General features: G+C 31.3%; 1 protein-coding gene across 9 annotated transcripts in view; it reads left to right on the top strand.

Moving 5' to 3' along the window:
• LOC126768858 (sorbin and SH3 domain-containing protein 1) overlaps positions 1-20,193 on the top strand; it is a 150,863-nt gene that overhangs the window by 102,457 nt on the left and 28,213 nt on the right. For all 9 annotated transcript variants that reach the window (XM_050487223.1, XM_050487224.1, XM_050487216.1 and 6 more), the window contains 3 exons: positions 16,662-16,846; positions 17,284-17,446; positions 20,016-20,108. In XM_050487223.1, coding sequence (XP_050343180.1) covers positions 16,662-16,846; positions 17,284-17,446; positions 20,016-20,108 — 441 coding nt within the window. The remainder of the gene's footprint in view (positions 1-16,661; positions 16,847-17,283; positions 17,447-20,015; positions 20,109-20,193) is intronic.

Below are 20,193 nucleotides of genomic sequence, written 5' to 3'. Positions count from 1 at the left end.
AAATATAATATTTCGCTCTCGGTCTATAATAGACGCAGCGGTGATCGCAACTGCCCGTCGCTGGCCGGCTTGAAAAGCGCGCCGCCCGAAATGCCGCTTTATGCGACGTACCGCCGTTCCCGTGGCCGGTTGGTAAAAAATGGGGACGCGCGAGTGAAAATTTTGTTATCTGTGGCACACTCTTGAAAGCAGCTTGATCAACTTTAAATAATTACTAAACATAAAATCATACCCTTGATTAAGTATTCGTCAAATGTAATTTATCTATTTATACTCTATACTATTCAGTAAATAAATGTAAACGCTGACCTCCTTGAGTCTCTACATGAGTATCTCAATTTAGCAGCAATCATAATTTAAAAGGTCATAAAAAGGGCCCCATAAAGAAGGCATTAGCATTTCTTCATGTTATTACGACGGGACTTTTACGATACGGCCTTCCTTCGTAGATGGGTAAATCGAATGGAAAAGAATTTATCGGGAACATTTCACTCAAATAATAGATTTTATTTCTTCTGACCATATAATTTTATTTGTTCCCTACTGAATACGTCCTGCGTATTTTATTTAGTTTACTATATACGAGTAGCTAAACTGTGTAGGATTTTACCCAACGTTATTATAAAAATGAGAAAAAGTACGTATGATTTTTTATATTCAAATAAATGTAATATTTTTTCGTTGTTTAAATAAATAGGGGTAACTACATACCAAATTGGAAATAAGAACCTAGTAACATTATAGATGTAGCTTTTATGCATAGTCGTATTACAATATTTTTCTGCTAAAATCATTCGCAATTGAATAATTACGCAAAATTCATAACAGACATTTTTGTTACCAATGCGTGTTGGTAAAACAATAGCCATTTGTTTATTCATCGAGCAAAACTTAACCCTCATGAGTAGTAGTCAATTTGTAGGTTTCTTTTATTTAAATAAATCTTCGTTATGTCCATTTATTTGATTATACTTAATAATGAAATCTAACTGGTGTAAATAGAGGCTCAAATAGCCCAGGGGATATTAAAAGTGGATCTTAATCAAATATCGTAGGTTCAAATCGGGGCACGTAAAACTGAGTTTAATTTGTTTTTATAATTCATATTATCACACGAATGTTTCTGTGTAATTCAAATTACACAGAAACATGTTGAGGTATCCTGCATGTATCATATAAAATTCTTTCATTTCTTAATCCATAAATCCGCACTGACACAGAACGGTAAATTTAAAAAGCCCCAAAAATCTTCTCCTTAAGCCTCAGGAGACGTTCCACTTTTAGGCAAATTAGACCGATACGTTATTTTGCAATCTAATCTAACTTTATATAACATGAAGATGATATCAATTTGAATAAAATAACTTTAAAAAAAATCTATAACTATAAAAGAGCCATTAAAAATAAATACCAATTTAGAATGTTGGTATACAGCGTGAAACTAAGTTGAAATAGCTGTTGCTTGTACATACATAGTTTAATAATGCAAGTCACGTAGAGTCATATTAAAAGTAACGTTCGAGTTAAACCCGGTATCGTAACGATAGTAGACCGCGGGTGGCCTTTCTAAGCTAATATTACGTCATACTGATAAAGCGAACCTACACTTCCTTCACGCGAGGCAAATAGCAAGTATACGATATTTTTATATTATTTTCCTATATAATATAATACCCATTGATATTTGAATATACATTGTATATTGAGATTAGAAAAATAAAAATTATGTGTATTTTTATTAACAGCTAGCTATGTCCCGTGATTTTACCCGCGTTAGATTTTAACTCTACATGGTATAAGCCGAGATGGCCCAGTGGTAAGAATGCGTGAATCTTAACCGCTGATCGTGGGTTCAAACCCGGGCAAGCACCACTGAATTTTCATGTGCTTAATTTGTGATTATATTTCATCTCGTGCTTTACAGTGAAGGAAACCTGCATATGTCTAATTTCACTGAAATTCTGCCACATGTGTATTCCACCAACCCGCACTGGAGTAACGTGGTGGAATAAGCTCCTTCTCCTCAAAAAAGGGAGCGGAGGCCTTTAGCCCAGGAGTAGAACATTCAAAGACTGTTACGGTACGGTATGGTATAATGGTCCAATTGCTGGTTTGGTTTTTTTTCCGTTTTGTTGATTACTGCGGATAAACAGAAAGATTGATAAATATTTATGATTTTAAGAAGGTCTTTTGTCTCTGCGGTTTCAAAATTACTACAAATCACAGAGGGATGCTTCAGTTTTATTTATTTCAAAAGATTAAAATAAATTCGTTACATAATATGTAAAAATTAAAACATTTGAACAACTATTAACTTTAAATTGATTTCGAGTTAATTAAGAGTTTATTACAGTTACACCGGCTCACTTACCCTTTAATACGAAACACAACAATACTAAGTATTGCTGCGTGGCAGACTTGTACGAAGCCCTACTACGAAACCGTGGGCCAAATTTAGTACATAAATATTTATAATATTACAATTGTAAAAAGTTAATTTGTTTGCAGTTGAGCTGCGAGAATACACTCTACAATACTAACGAGTATAATATTAAACTAACTATCGATATACGCTTGAACTTAAATATTCAGAATTTAAATTAATATCCTATTTTTTTTTTTGTTTATATTAATATATTATAAGGTAGGCGGACAAGCGTATGGGCCACCTGATGGTAAGTGGTCACGAACGCACATAGATTGGCATTGTAAGAAATGCTAACTATCGCTTACATCGCCAATGCGCCGACAACCTTGGGAACTAAGATGTTATGTTCCTTGTGCCTGTAATTACTCGAGCTCACTCAACCTTCAAACCAGAACACAACAATACCAAGTACTGCTATTTTGCGGTAGAATATCTGATGAGTGGGTGGTACCTACCCAGACGAGATTGCACAAAGTCTTACCACCAGTATGGTAATAAGGTAAGTCAATGTAAAAACTGGCATCTCATAATTATTATATGAAATATCATATTATACATAAATAATAGAAGCGAAAACCTACGTCTTATATGTGATATAAATACATTTATAAAGATATTATCTTGACGACTGACCACCAAAGCACCATTATATTATAAAAAGGCTTAAATAATATGACCTCTTGTATGCTAGGGGACAAAAAGACGTCGCTATAACCAAAATAACTACCTTAATGGGATATCGCTATGGGGGCTAGCTCACTGAATATAAAATAATTTGCTTACTTTATAATTAATGTTTTTAATATACAATACAATAACAGCAGTTTCAATTTTATACTTCCGACTTTACTGTCGATGTTCAATATCACTCACATCGTAAAATAAAAGCGGTGGCGTAAACTCTAATGCGTGAAGCATTAGAGTCAAGGATTCGAGCTAGATATTTTTCAATATATAGCTTATAATAAGTATACATTTGTTTACGTTAAAATTTCGTTCGGTATTCATAAACATTTTATACTAGTTTTTAAGTCGGGCTTAACTTAATATTTTGGGTTTAAAATAAAAAAAAAATCGGTTATGAACGAAAAAATCAGTAAAATTTTGTATCTTCATATTCTTTTATGAAGCGAAATTAATGTCATGGCATTTTCAAAACTGCCATAATGCGGTAAACTGAAAAAGCCACATCTATCTATGTCATATAGACCTGAGATGTAGACCTAGTTGTGATTTTATTTTTCAGCTCGATCTATTATATTAATGATTAAGGAAATAATTCCACTCTCGAGGTCATTCGATTACATTAAATAGACGTATTGCAAAACAGATTCTGGCATTTGTTTGATGACATTTAAAACTTCAGGGGCATTTCCGGAAATGACGTACAAACATCGTACAACAGACAAAAAAATGACTCCATATACAACAGAGCTTAACAAACAAAAACCTTTTTGGAACAGCTCTAAATATAATAAACAAACTTTATTATTACTTTTTAAGAATATTTTTAGTAGAAAACGTACCACGTGAAAATGTGATCTAGATATGATATTTAGAGTTTTAAAAATTAAGTAGATTTAAAAATATATTTTTGAGATACATATAGGTACGAATGTGCGTACTAATTGTAACAATTTTAAAATAGTACCGTTTATTTGAAATTTCAAATTCGATTTGAGTCGATCTGTAAATGGAAAATATACAGTAGCTTGTTTCTAGTTGAAAATGGAGTTCATCAACACGGCCCCATTATTATCGCGGGTAGAGATGTCACAATGTGCCTGGAGGGTTTTGAGGTTCCCCTTAAAAGTTGATGTGGGTAGTACCCACACCGCCGTATTTTATTATTAAATTTGTGTGTCATTATCTTCTCGAAAAAAATATTTTTTGAATCATTATTAATTATATATAATTGATTCGTTATCATTTTTAACAGACGTCAAAAATAGGATATTCTAAATACTTGTATATGCTACTTTATTTATGTATGTTGAATGTATTGAACAGATTTAGTTACCAATGTTTTAATGAATTTTATATCAAAATTATGCAACCTAGACACTTGGGGTAAAAGGTCGTGTGGAATATCAATGTACTATTATTGTAAATCAATTTTCAACAATGTATATTATTACCCTTAGGCGCCATAACAATTTAGTACACTGTTTGCCAGGCCGGTGTAAATTAAATTTGAAATTTGCACTCAATAAAATAAAAATTGGGTACATTATTCTATTGGGTATATAATTTCCACGTTCAATTTCTAGTCCATATGGTAAAAAAACTCCGGCAACACAAATTATACATTTTAAAAATTTTAAAAAGAACGAAAGACAAAAGTTTTGCACTTGAAACTTTGAAAGGCCTACTGAGCGTGATCAGTACCAAAACAAAAATTACCTTAAATTAAAACACAGTTGAATTCATGTTTAAATTGAAGAAACAACTATAAAGTAACTAATTAAATTTAAACCATTTAAAATGCAAAAAAAATCGGAATAACAAATATAGCGCCTAATTTTTATTTCATTTGATGAATGAAAATGAAACGATGCATTTAACGAGATAATAATATCGAAACCGAATAGGTAGATAGATAAAACCTAATTCCATGAACATTTAAACTTGAACGTAAAAATGAATTTAATTTATATTATTATTTAAATAATAGCCGAGATGGCCACTGGGCCATCTCGGATATACACGTGTTCTAACCACTGGGTTAGAACGCGTGAATCTAAACCGATGATCGTGGGTTCAAGCCCGGGCAAGCACCACTGAATTTTCATGTGCTTAATTTGTGATTATAATTCATCTCGTGCTTAACGGTGAAGGAAAACATCGTGAGGAAATCTGCATGTGTCTAATTTCATTGAAATTCTGCCACATGTGTATTCTACCAACCCGCATTGGAGCAGCGTGGTGGAATAAGCACCAAAACCTTCTCCTCAAAAGGGAGAGGAGGCCTTAGCCCAGCAGTGGGACATTAACAGGCTGTTACTGTACTTACTGTAACAATATTTGTGTATAATTTTGAGAGTTCATTATATATTCAAGGCCCCACCTCAATTTCATTAGTATTAAATATTGTTATTTTTTTTTATTTAAAACAGGTTTTTGTCAATTTTTGAGGTTTTTTTAATACCATTCTAAGTTATTTTGTCTAACAATAACTATTATGTTATATTTTGTCGGCAACTCGTTAGAATATTAATGCTAGGTAATGCGTAATGAATATTTATCATAACTTTTTCCATTACGTCGCTCAAATTTACACCCAGAGACAGATTACCAGTGTAAAAGACTGCTTATACGAAATTTGGTAAAATAATTTGGATTGGACTGAAAATTCGATGACTTTTATAGTAAACAGATTTTTTCTAGGCATCGTGCTACATCCTAGACATCAGGCAAATCAACGGTCAAACTATGACCTATATGAGAAAAAAAATAGATACTTCTAATTTAATGACCAGGACCAGGCATGTTGTAGCGTTGCAATTGTATTATGTATAAATATGCATAATATATTTCGTAAATATTAAAAAGTTAATATTAATATGGAAACAACAAAAATTTACACGCTTATGCAAAATGGAAACTCAAAAAATACACGGACGAATAGTTTTGTGAAAGAAACAAATCATAAAAGTACAAAACACTCGTTGAACAAAAAAATATTTTATGAAATACGGATTAGCTTACTACGGATTAACCGGGAGCTTTGATGCACCTAGGGGGAGGCCTATGTTCAGCAGTGGACTACGAATGGCTGTTGATTGAATCAAATATTCGATCCTGTATGTGTAATTCTTATTTCTGCTATTTTCTACTTTATGTTTTTTAAGCTTTGAAGCTTAAAATTAAGTTTTACAAATTTTTTTTTAACTACAAATAATGTAAGGCAGTTTCATGTTGTATTTTTTTATTTCTACAACAGTGTTTCCATATTTTGCTTGTCTACATATTTTTTATTTTTCTTTTAATAATGGTTTTGTATATTTACAAAAAAACTACAAAAAATATTAATACAGTTTAATTTTTGCACGTAAGTTTGAGATAATATTTCACAATTTTCAATCATATGAGAAATGGGAGACAAAATACATCTGATTATGCAGAGAAGTCTGTCCTTTTTACAAAGCACAAAAGGTCTATCTTCGTAAAAGCTCTTTTGTGTAGTTATTGTTTGTTTCGTTTGCCAAAAGCGATGTTATCAATAACGCCCCTTTTGTTTATAGCAACGCACATTTACTCTAATTTAGATTGTATATAAATGGACATCATTCATTTAGTAATTCGATATTCTGACTGTCAATTATAGTCATATGGTGTAGAGTAAGCATTATACACTGCAATTTAAATATTAAATGAATAATAAATAAAAAATAGGATTTTAGTTGTCGAGTCAAAAAGGCTAAATACACCGGGTAAGTTTTTAACCTGAATACAGTAATACGATCTATTTGATATATCAATAGAATATGCGCTATACGTTGCAGCACTTGTGACGACGACCTCTGGGCAAAACTCTAATTCGGTAAAACAAATATTAGTTTTATAGAACCGTTTAAGAGCGAGTCAATATAGTTACTGTTAATAATGTATTACGCCATTGTCCCTGTTACAGATAATGACATTGGCACTTGTTAAAATGTGTTTGCGCTAATGACAGTGGCTAAGTGTGCCGTGACCTTCGACACTTTGTCTAAAGCGAAAACCAAAGAGAGCTGAAGGCTTTGTTATCATAGTTATTTTATGAATACTATTAAAATATACTCATTTCTAAATGGTAATGTTGAACTTTTTATTTATATTTTAAAAGATTATTTTGATAAGGTTGTCAAAATACGATATTTTAAAAACTAAAGAGTTTTGAGAAGATTTAAAGAGATTAAGAATATCTCTTAAAAAATCGCAAAAAATCTTCGAATAAATTTACCGGGAATGCTACACACGGATAAGCTAAAAATAATTTAAAAAACTTTATTTATTTCAAATCAATAATTTATATAAATTAGTCTTAATCGTAATCTTGATCTTAATCTTGATATATATGATATAAGGTTGAAACACATTATCTTATTTGAATAATACATGTATTCAAATTAAAAAATTACACATTATACAATTATAGTCTCCTTCTATATATATGTTATATGTTATACACAGACAATGATTATAAAAACGTTGTTAAAACAAAATGAAACTAAAAAAGTCCTAGTTTTTTGTATATTCGCTTTCTATTTCAAAACATATAAAAATAAATTTTTAGTATTTTTTCCGTATTTTTCAGGAGCACCGAATACAGATGATATCAGAGAGCAGCAGTGATAAAAATAGCTAACATATGCCCGTTTAACGCCAGATGCCCTGTGACCTTATAGTGTCCCGTTTATATAAAATGTATTATATGTTACTCTCTGCTACATCATAGAAAATAAGACGAAAATAGTAATTTTTATTAAACCACGTTCTGTTTTAATTTTTAGTCGGCTTTTGAATTATCAAATCAATTAGATATGCATTAAAATATTGTTAAATGAAAAAAAATAATAATAATTTCTTATAAAACTAATTATTTTTGTCGCTCTCATCAATGCATTTTGAAATTAAAATTATTCGAGGATAATATGCACAAATAGATATTTATTCAATCTACGTCCCAGTAACAACATTGAACACTGTCCTGTATAACTAAATTACTGATAAGTATCAATTCTTTTTGCTCTCAAGCGTTAATGTTAAGTATCTGTGATCGTAGTTACAATAAAATATTTAGTTATTTTTGTTAAATTTAAATCGATAATTAATAATTATTGTATCAGGCTATACAAACGATCCCCGAACCTAATTATTAAACCGTTAAAATACATAAATATATTAGCACCAACCAACAGCGAATAAGCAAACATTTAAACTACTCATAAGTTTCACTGCACATAATTATCATCAAGTGATACAATCTTCCATTTTTCTGCACACAAGTAGGAGAGTTAATTACATTTAATATATTTCACACGATATATTAGTTAAAATCCGCGACCGACAGTTTATTCATACTGACAATCTGAAGTTTTTGTACTAAATTGTCTTGTTTACGAACGACGACGCTATCTCAAAGATATATATTTTATTATGTATATCCGTTGTTTGATTTATTAGCACACTCTGTTGCATATATAAAGAGATCAGACCGATTATTAAAATAAAAAAATACTATGTACTCTGAAAGTACGCACAAGTAATGATATACAAAAACTCGCGACAAAAACATTCAGAAAAAATATATTATTGTTAAAACCGTTTACTTTAATTATATGTCATTAAAAAAAACTTTTAATTTTTTCCAAATACAAAGTTTATTTTATATAAGCTAATGATATAATTATTTAGTCGTGTATAGGGGAATCATTATAATCAATTCATCAATAATAATAATAATAGTCCTCCAGATCGATTTCGGCCACGGCGGCCAATCTTAAGAGAGAAAGATAAGTGCATTATAATGCACAAGTGTGTGCGCAAACACAGGTGCATTCTTTATTCCCTAACATGATCCGATGGGACTGAAATCCGACATGAAAGAGTTCAGGCGCAGGACCAACGGCTTTACGTGCTTTCCGAGACATGGGATGGAAGTGTGTACACACTTCCAACTTACAGACTCCGGGTTGCTACTGAGAATTCGAATGATGAATTCAATAAAAATTTTTTTGACCCGACCTGGAATTTGAACCCAGCAATTGCGGGTCTGTGGCCTTACATCAAGCCACTAGACCAACGAGGCAGATCAATTGATTATTGTATAATTAATAAACATTTGAATTTACACGGGTTGAATCTCAATAATTCCAAATTAAAAAAAACGGTATCAATCCAGCCGACTTGTTAATTATTATTCATTGCCGTTAAATTTGAGACCGACCGTTGTATCCAATATTGCTGGAATTGTTTGCCTAGGCATTCTCATAACAGGAAATGAAACTTGACGTCGCATCGATTTCATTTTATTTCCGATTCAAACAATAATATGTTTACCAATACATTTATTACTACTTATTTACGATGAAAACATTAAATTATGTTACAATTATACATTTCGAGTAAATCAAATACTTAACAGTCATCTTTTTATACCTTTTTCTCAAAAAAAAGGGAGAGGAGGCCTTAACCCAGCAGTGGGACATTCATAGGCTGTTACTGTACATCTTTTTATTTATTGTTAGGGCTAAACAAATATTAACTATTAATTAGTATATTTAAAAATATTGTTTTTTAATTTGAGCCAACTGAAGATGTCCACCTCATTGCGCTTGTTGACCAAATTAGATAATCTCCCTATTCAATGGGAAGGAGAGTTAAAGAGTTCTGAAATAAATTAGATTATAATACACCTATCTTGGAAGTCGAGATGGCCCAATTGTAAGAATGCGTGAATCTTAACCGATGAATGTGGGTTCAAACCCGGGCAAGCACCTCTGAATTTTCAAGTGCTTAATTTCTATTTATAATTTATCTCGTGCTTTTCGGTGAAAGAAAACATCGTGAGGAAACCTGCTTGTGTCTAATTTCATCGAAATTATGACACATGTGTATTCCACCAACCCGCATTGGAGCAGCATGGTGGAAGAAGCTCCAAACCTTGTCCTCAAAAGGGGAGAGGAGACCTTAGCCCAGCAGTGGGACTTTTACAGGCTATTACTTTACTGTACTGTACACCTATCTTGGATAAAACATGAACTTGATGCTGAAATTCCTAGACAATCCAAGGTGAAATTTATAATTTATGAAAAAAATACATAATTAAATAAGCATATTCTTCCAGTAAGCGTACCTATTTAGCTTAAAATATGTTATTCAGTTTGTATTTATTGTTGTTCATTAATATTTGTGTGAAAATTCATGTGGACAAGTCCGGTGAGTGTACCTTTATCAATTCAATTTTCATTTCATTAACAACGCAGATGCAATCTCCGCAATCAACTGTCTCAACTGATTTTGTTTGTTTTCAAAGCGTCGTTTTATAAAAATTATACATATATCGATAACAACATCATACAATGCAGATGGATTTTAATCTTAAATCATAAGAATATAGTCACACATGCGTAACTCACGCGCAGACGATGTTACGCAATGAACCAAATTTGTTATGCGTGTGTGTGTGAACGAACTCCTAGTCATTAAGAGAACGGAGATATAAATAGATGTAACTATTTTAGGCAGATGTGTGTCAACGGGAAAGATAATTTAACTCATAATTGTATAAAATCACGTCTATTATAAAATAATCATTGGTATCACGATATAAATGTAATGTACATTGAATTTATTTTGACAGAACGTATTCTGTCATACGACTTATACTTGCTTATGTAGTATACATCATTAAATATATATATATATATTAAATATATATATATATTTAATTTACAAACAATATATTTATTTTATTAAAATATATATTTTTTAAACAAAAAATAGATTTAGAACAGGTAGTTAAATTTCTCCACATAAAATTATAATGTCAATTATTCTTTTGTTCTGCAAGAAGTGAACAATATTTTTGTTATTTTAGTCTCTGGCGATATATTAACGTAACATACCATATATTATAGTTATGTAATAATTTATAATATAATAACATAATCACCAAAGAAAATAAACTTCAGACACAAACAATTACTTAAGCAATAGATTGAATATAACATGTACATAATGACAAAACACATATTTGCCATGCCGTCGAAGTAGATCACATAATGTGATCTTTATAATGTGTAAAATTAATTCAATAGGTCAGCAAACAAATAATTAAAGAAATATATTACATAAAATAAATCATGAAAAACGCGTAACAAGAGTAATACAGAGGTCATAACACCTCAATGCTTTGGCACTTTGACAAGTTGGATAATATTGGCAGAAGGTGTTAGCGAAAACAGGAAACGGTTCTATTTAGGTAAACGTTACGAAAATACGAACTTATAAATAAACACAATTTGTACTTTTATTATGTAATAATAATAATGGTTTTTTTGTTTGTTATAGATAAGTCAATTTTCACGTACATTAGTATGGTAGAGTATTCAAGGCATTTGATCAGTCAACCATAATCTGTATTCTTTACACAGTTTTTGTTTGAAGCTAAAATGGCTTTTTTGTTAATGCAAACATGTATGAATCTCGACTAGCACCCAGAGTTATTAAAGGGTTAATTTTATGTTAATAACTCACCTGGTGCTCGGCGGTAAAGGAAAATATCGGAAGGAAATCTTGTCTTGGAAGAAATTGAAACATGTAAATCAATAACTACGCAGCGCAGCAGCGTGATAGATTACCGTATTATTCTTAACAGAAGGCACATCACTGGTACTTTTATGGTCGTTACATACTGTATATTAGAATAAATATCTTGATTATGTGATGAAGAATATAACACGTACGTTTGTTTATATTTATTATTATATATTTAATAATATGAAAGGAAACATATGTTTAAAGTAACGAACATAAGTATGTGTAATCTATCGAAAAGATAAAAGAAATGTATATATAATATAAATAAGATATTAAGAAATATAGACAATTTATTTGTAGAATAAATTTTAATATTGTAGATAATTATAAACATTCTAATTAAAATCTCAACAACTTCAAATTCATTACACTTATCCGAATCCTTTTAGTTTTTTTTTTCAAAGAAATTATAGTTATGGTTTAAACGAGTCAATGTTTAATGAAATAAGTTTTAAACTGCTTCAAATTTACTTTAATTCTCTTTTGAATCGTCCGCAGTTAATTCAATGAAAAATACGTCTGAAAAAATTCTTATACTTAACAACTTTGAATAGCAAGAGACCAAGTTTTAATGAATGAAAAGAGGTCCAAGTGATTGTAACAATTTCTCTCGACGAGATAAAAATAACGTTTTTATTAGTGCAACATTAATAAGTATTTACTTAATTTTCAGAATCTAAGCTTTTCTTGTTAATTCTAATTAATATTTATTATTAGTAATTCATTAAAAATTTCATTAAAGTTGATGTCATCCTAACTCCGATTTACGTTTTTCGCGGAATTAAAATGTAGTAATGCCAGAACAGAAGCTTTCTATTGTTAAAAAAATTAAGCGAAAGAGCTTTACAAAAAATCCTAATTAGTTGCAGACTTTTTTTTCACGCTGGAAAAACGCGTTACGCGTTTCCCCCACGGGAATGGTGAGGGGGTATGCGGGGCTCGCCAGTGTCCAAGGCACCGAGTGCGCCATGAACATCGGAATACCCACTAAAAAACCAGCGGTACCCTTTCCGTCTTAACGAAGAGCGCCTTAAAGATTAGTTGCAGACCTAGATTATTTGTAAATGTAAATAATTTTCCAGTTTTTATCTCAATCCATGGCTATAGGTATATAACACAGCCAAAATGTAAAGTCTAAAGGACATTTCGTGATTTTTTCTATTGAGAAAATTTTATGCTCTTATGTTTTTGATCAGACACACAAGTAGTAGCTTACATTTATATTTTATTTTAAACTTAAATAAATTTACTATCCATACAAAAACAAATAAAATACAGATGAAAGATTAGCAATTTTGATTTAATTGCTCTTAATACCTAACTATACATTATTAATAGCTGTAAGTATAAATAAAACCTCGTTGGTGTTGTGTGTGGTTAGATATAAGGCCGCGGACCCCAAGTACCTGGGTTCAATTCTCAGGTCGGCCCAATAAAAAGTTATTGCAAGTTGGAAGTGTGGACACTCTCGTGCCTCGGAAAGCACGCAAAGCCGTGGGTCAGCATTCAAAGGGTGGTGGGTAATCTCTCTTGGGATTGGCCGCCGTGGCCAAAATCGGACCGGAGGACATTAGTTTTAATTTAAAGCATTGTTACTTTCTTAAGTAATAGTATTTTAGTATAAATATATCAATGCCTTTTTAGATGTTTTGATACCGATAACCTATGTTAGCGATTTAGGACCACGTTGATGGTTTTAGCAAATTATTGTGATATATTCGGCCACTGATCATTGAATAATATATTAAGAAAATATTAATATTAACTCTGTGAAAATGATAAATATTTAAAAGTAGAATTACATTTTATTCAATTTTTAATAAGACTATGATATAGATACATATTTCACTGATATTTGCAACAAATACATTTAAAGATAGATGAGTGCCTAGTCCTAGTTTATCTAAAAGGTTCAGAGTCTCTCTTATTTTGTTGTAAATCTCATTAGAAACTCGAAGCCAGAAATCGACACTCACGTACTTCAAAAAGCACGGAAAGCTGTTTGTACTAGGCTTGATCTCACTATTTCTTTAGGATTAATGTCCCTTAGGATAGGATTATGAGTTATGGAATAGATAGTGTGTCTTGTGATTAATTTGGTTAGATTATCTGGCATGACATAATTACAAAAATAGTATTTCATTCGAGGTCAATATAATGACTAATCATTGACATTTATATACTGTAACTTCATAAAAAAAACTATTTACATTGGTAAAATTTAAAAGATATACTTCTATATAGGAGATTCTTTCTTTTTGTAATGAAATAGCTTTTAATTTTTTTGTTTGTTGATTTTAGTTAAAGTCCTCATTTTGTATTTATCAGTTGTGTATAGATTTTTGTATGTACCTCAAAAAATAATATGCCGCAACATGTATAATATAACGCTTAGAAACCATTAATATAAAACTTTCTATAGAAAATATTTTATTGAAATAAATTGCAATAGACGATAAAAATATTTCATATTAGTATCCACACCTTAATTTTTGAACTTCTTTTATTTTTAATTAAGTATCCTTTTTTGTTAAACGGTAATTCTTATCATGATAAACTGAAGATGTGAAAATATTAGCAACATTTCTTCGTAACTGCTGTTTTAGGTAAAATGCATTTAAGAAAATCGTTTTTAGACTAACACTAAGTGGTGTCACCAATTAACCTAAAAAAATATAATCGTTTGAAAAACACAATTTTGAATAGTTCAATTAGATTTAATTATATTATTCTACTCAAAACAGACACAGATGATGAATATCAATGCTCCTGTACGAGTATCTAGCCCAAAGGCCCATTCAACAAAAAGCTTCATGGCACGTGATCTCCACAATCACGTGTTGATATTTGTATGTTGAGTTAAATAGGACCTTCTTGTAATTGCGACAACTTTGGCATAAAAGTCAACAAATAGTTTCATTCGCATAGCGAGTTAACAAGCGGCGCTATCGTTTTTGTGATGAGAATCCTAAATATACATGACTTTAGGTCGTAAAAAAAGTTTTTTTTAACGCTACAGTTCGACGTTGGATTATAAAATAAGTAAAAATTTGAATTTCTATTATTTAAGAAGAACTTCGGTGTTTTACATATTCGTTTTAATGTAATATGTAAGCAGGAGCATGGATTGAGTAAAAATTCACGATATAAAAAAGTACAGTAATAACGTCTCTCGTAAAACACGTAAAGCCATTGGTTCTGCAGCTAAACTTTCTCCGATCGTGTCAGATTGCCGTCCCATTTTAAGGTTCTAAAAGCTAACTTAAAATTAATTATTTTTTATTCATATTAAGCAAAAAATATAAAATAATTATTGCGTATACTTCAAAGCTATGAACATTTAAATTTGAAGTATGTATGAACAATCTAAAAGCAATATCAATTAATGCGACTACATTTTTAGCATTCGCACGATTTTATTTCTGAATGTTGATTAACCACACTGTAACAACCTGTGAATGTCCCACTGCTGGGTTAAGGCCTCCTCTCCGTTGTTGAGGAGAAGGTTTGAAGCTTATTTCAGCACGCTACTCCAATGCGGGTTGGTGGAATACACATGTGGCAGAATTTCAGTGAAATTCTCACCGTCAAGCACGAGATGAATTAAAATCACAAATTAAGCACATGAAAATTCAGTTCTGCTTGCCCGGGCTTAAACTCACGATCATCGGTTAAGATTCACGCGTTCTTACCACTGGACCATCTCGGTTAACAACAGAGCACTTAAAGTCACTTGTATGGATGCGGGCAGGCTTTCTCAATTTCGCCCTAATTGAAATCGTTTTGGCTCACTTTTAATTTATTTACGTTTGCCTTTGATGCTGGCGTGCGAATCCATACAATTTAATAAATAATCAATTATCTCGATCTGATTTAATCCCCAGCGACCGTGGCATATTTTATGCGATATATACGGTTTGTGTTTATTTATTAGAAGTGTTCGTGATAAATCTGATAATCCCTGTGACTTGTTTTATAAAGTTTTACTGGGTTTACTAGAACGTTTTATAAACGTTTGTACAAATATCAGGTTAATTAAACACAATGCTGATTTAATGTTTGAACGACGTATTATTAAAACAAACTAAACACTACTTGTTTACGAAGTTACAATCAACTATTTATTACTTGTATTAAAATTTAAATGATATTAACAATATTTTTAGCGAATGGAGTAATTATTGTTTAAATAAAGTTAAGACCAATATTACCCAGTCAAAATTTCGAGATGATGAGTCTCCAATCACTTGACCTGCTTTTTATATGCTCTAACTAATTTGATGTAAGCAAAGGTAAATGTTTATGGATGAGAAATTTAATGCGATCACTTAAATGTCATACTATTTAGACAGGGTGTGTCCGCTAACCCAATTTGTTCAAAACGACCGAATAAACACGCGTCAATTGTCCGCTTTAGGAAGATTTATAGCGTAGATCGTAAAATGCAGTACTCTGTGTGAAAATGCCCTAATTGAATGGAGTAGGTATAACTTAACCTTCGAATTTACCCGCAGTTTTATTTGCTCACATATTGTTTCCGAGCCTTAGCGAGTACCTAATGTTATTCAACTGGGATAGTAATCAATATGCCGCTGTGTATTTTGGTCGTTTGTTTATATGGTTTACAGGACGAAACGGCAAAGCAGTTTTTGTTAACAGCTCGATCGAATGTTGTATTAAAGTGTTGTTGTGATATTATAACTTTTTACATATGCGTTATTTTTAAAATACGAGATATTGAATTTACTATTAAAACAATATTTGAATGTCACTATAAGTGATTCTAATGAAATAGAATTGATTTTTAATAAGATATTTGTTTAATTCTGGGGTGCAGTGCAGGAATAGGTGCTTACTTACATAATACATAAAACTTATTTTAAATAATACATAAAAAACAATAAATAAGTTAAATTATTTATTTTAGCTATTTGGCGGCCTGGGGCGCCAGCGGGGGGCGTAACGCCAAACGCGGAAAGCCCTAACGCACCACCGCCTCCGCCGCCGCCCGTATGGTCCCCGAGCAGTAACACCACATCACCACAGACACCGAGAAAAACCTTCCGTCCGGTTCATTTTGAGGACACGCCACCACCGAGACGAAAGTTTGGTGTAAGTTGATCTTTGGTTGAATCATAAACTAAGAAAAACCCATACGTATAAGATTAATGACATTTTTCTAGTTTTTTTTTAAATAAAACAATGTATTTGACATATACATTTAAAAATTTTATCTTATCTCTGAATCATAACAAGAAAGCATTAATAATAACATTCGTACAATTACTAGTACATTTATAAAAATACAAATATTTATTTCGAAATAAACTTAAATCGGTTAGCGTTGGTGTATGTGGTGTTTTTATAGTATTACCACGTTCGAAGAAATCTCTCAGCGTTCTCTCAGGTCATATGATAGCTGTGACTCATATGGGCATTTTCCACTTAGATCTTGGCCGGCCTGGCTACGTGGCTTATGTATACATTGTCAATATAATATTCAATTATCACCAATAATTAAGAAATAAGAAAAAAATGTATCATTTCAGAGCTCTGACCAGAACGGTTGTACAAGCGGGTCAGAAAGCGAAGGTCGTCTCAGAACCTCGTTAAGTGCACCAGCTACTGGACTTAATACCTTGGGGTCTTCCAGCACTAGTCGCCTGCCAAGAGCTCAAAATCCAACCGTGACTCTGTTGCAGAAAGCACGTGGTAATGTATACATATTTTTTATAATTTAAATCAAAACATAGTTATAATAACGTCTCAATAGCCCAAAGTGTTCGATTCTTATTACTTGTTTTTCAGTCAAACCTCGTAGCACAGATTTTTATAAACTTTGAAAAACGCTTTACTTAAAAAAAACATACCACATGTATAGTGATCATCAATCAATTAAAGAAACAAGAAACTACCTTGCATTATAATTCATAAAGCTTAATAATCATAAAGCTTAAAATATCAATAATAAATCATGATACGAGAATTGTATTAAATCGCCTATATTATTCACCCAGGATAATTATTATCTTAATGTAAATCAATGCATTGCAATTCAAGACCGTTCGTTGTTAATGTTGTCTTACGCATATAAAAATGCATAATATTTGTCATGGTATGATAGGCACATAATTATAAAGTAATTAATTTTAAAATGTCTTAATCCCACTATAAAAGCGTTTTTTGTGTATTCAAAACAATAATCATAATATTAACTAACTATCTATCCTATTTCGCAATGAATTTTAATAAATTTATGAACAAGAACTTTTATAATTTATTCACGTCCATACTGATAAAACGGGTTAATTGCCGACAAAGTTTTATAAATAGTCTACGAGTTTCCCTTCGTTATAAAATACGGAATGCTGATAACTGTGTCCCCCGTAGCAAAAACACTTGATAACTCGTTCTGTTGCCCTTAAAATATTTCGCGAATGTGACAATTTGTTTACCTACTAATTGCTTCGAATCGTCATCCCTAAGCCTTCCAACAGTAATCTCAAATTTGTATCCCTTTAAATTTAATAATGTTAATTAATAATACGCGAAACTTGAATTACTCCAGCCTAGTTAGCAGGTATTCATTTAAAATTAAATAAGTAAGTTGTGTTTGAAAATTATTGGCAAATTTTTACTTAATTATATTGTAACCGTACCGTAACAGCCTGTGAATGTCCCACTGCTGGGCTAAAGGCCTCCTCTCCTCATTTTGAGGAGAAGGTTTGGAGCTTATTCCACCACGCTGCTCCAATGCGGGTTGTTGGAATACACATTTGGCAGAAGTTCAGTTAAATTAGACACATGCAGGTTTCCTCACGATGTTTTCCTTCACCGTAAAGCACGAGATAAATTATAATCACAAATTAAGCACATCAAAATTCAGTGGTGCTTGCCCGGGTATATTGTAAATTTTATTTAAATCAATTTTATATATAGTATAGGTACATATTATTAAAGATTTAGGAACAATATTCTTCTAAAATTGATTTTATTTAAATTATTGAGATATTATAAAACGGGTAAATTTTGTTTATTTGTTTTTTCCAGTGTTAATTAATACGCTGATGTAGAGATAAAGTATTAAAATAAAAAGAAAATACTTTATATGAGAGATTTTTTAGGTCTGTGGACAAATATAGTAAACACTTTTATATTAAGAAAAAAGAGAAAAAAATCACTGCAACTGTAGTTTAGACTGTTTGTTTAGTTTTTAGTTTAATTGTGCCAATATATTAATCCTTATTAAAATTAATAACAAATTAATTTGAAACGTTCATGGACATAAACATTTTACGATCATTTCACACTTTTAAATTGTAATCTGTAGTTTCAGAAATAATATGATATAAATATATTTAAATAAACAAGTGAAGAATACACACCCCGTGTTGTACGATGCATTGTTTGTACAGAACGTTACAATAGAATTGTTCTGTAGCCAAAGTTCATATCACTTTGTTTAGAAAATATATGGGATTAAATAAAATCACTATTTTAGTACGCAGCCTGGTCGGGCTAGTTGGATACTTAATATATGAAAGGTTTTACGCTTAAAACATTTCTATCTATGCGAAAAGTTATCTTATATATCGGTACTATGCATTTTCCTTGACCAACCAAAGGCATTTATAAATATACCGGAAGGTAACCGTCAATTTAACGAATGACGTATTCAATATAGTATCGAAAATGGTAAAACGTTGAGACCCCAACGTTTAACTATGACTGAAGCGATGCCTGACGAGGGTTCGGCAGTTTTATTAAAGTTTAATAGGGTCTCACAATGGCATCGAGGATTCGGTGCTGCGGGTCGTCTGAGATAACTATTATCTAATTGGATTTTCTGTTGGAGCAGACGTTAGCTCGGTACGCCGATGTGTATCATAAATAAGCACCATGCAGATTGTTTCACACTTGAAATAATACAGGTCCCCAAATGTTTTCATATGACAATATTAAATTATTTTAAATTTATTTAATACATGTATAATAAATTATTATATTTTTCCATCGACACGTTATTTCAGTTTGGTTTGAATTTTGTCAAAGAAAATATCTACATTTGAGAAGAATAAACAAGTACAAATGCACATATATATTTATTTTGTAATTTCTCGCGTCCTTGCGACATTATTGCGATATTGTTAACTTTTATAAAGAAGCGAATAATGGTATCTAAAAAAAATTGTAAAGATTTTCTATATTAATAACATTTTTCAAAGCAAACTATTACTTAACTACAATTATTTTTAATAATATATTTCTCTTTCTTTTCCAGAAGGTCAAATCTCTCGTGGACTCAGCAATTACCAACAGGAGAAAGATCCCCGGCTTCCGCGTGATCGACCATCTCCTCCCAAAGGTGACCCAGGTAAATAAATCCAATAGGGAATTATAAGTAAGTAATATTTTAATATTGATAGACAAATATGAAGATCTATTTTGTGTTAGTGACG

The sequence above is a fragment of the Nymphalis io genome, chromosome 6, assembly GCF_905147045.1.
Source record: "Nymphalis io chromosome 6, ilAglIoxx1.1, whole genome shotgun sequence".
Classification (NCBI taxonomy): Eukaryota; Metazoa; Arthropoda; class Insecta; order Lepidoptera; family Nymphalidae; genus Nymphalis; species Nymphalis io.
This window is presented reverse-complemented; position numbering and strand designations above follow the sequence as displayed.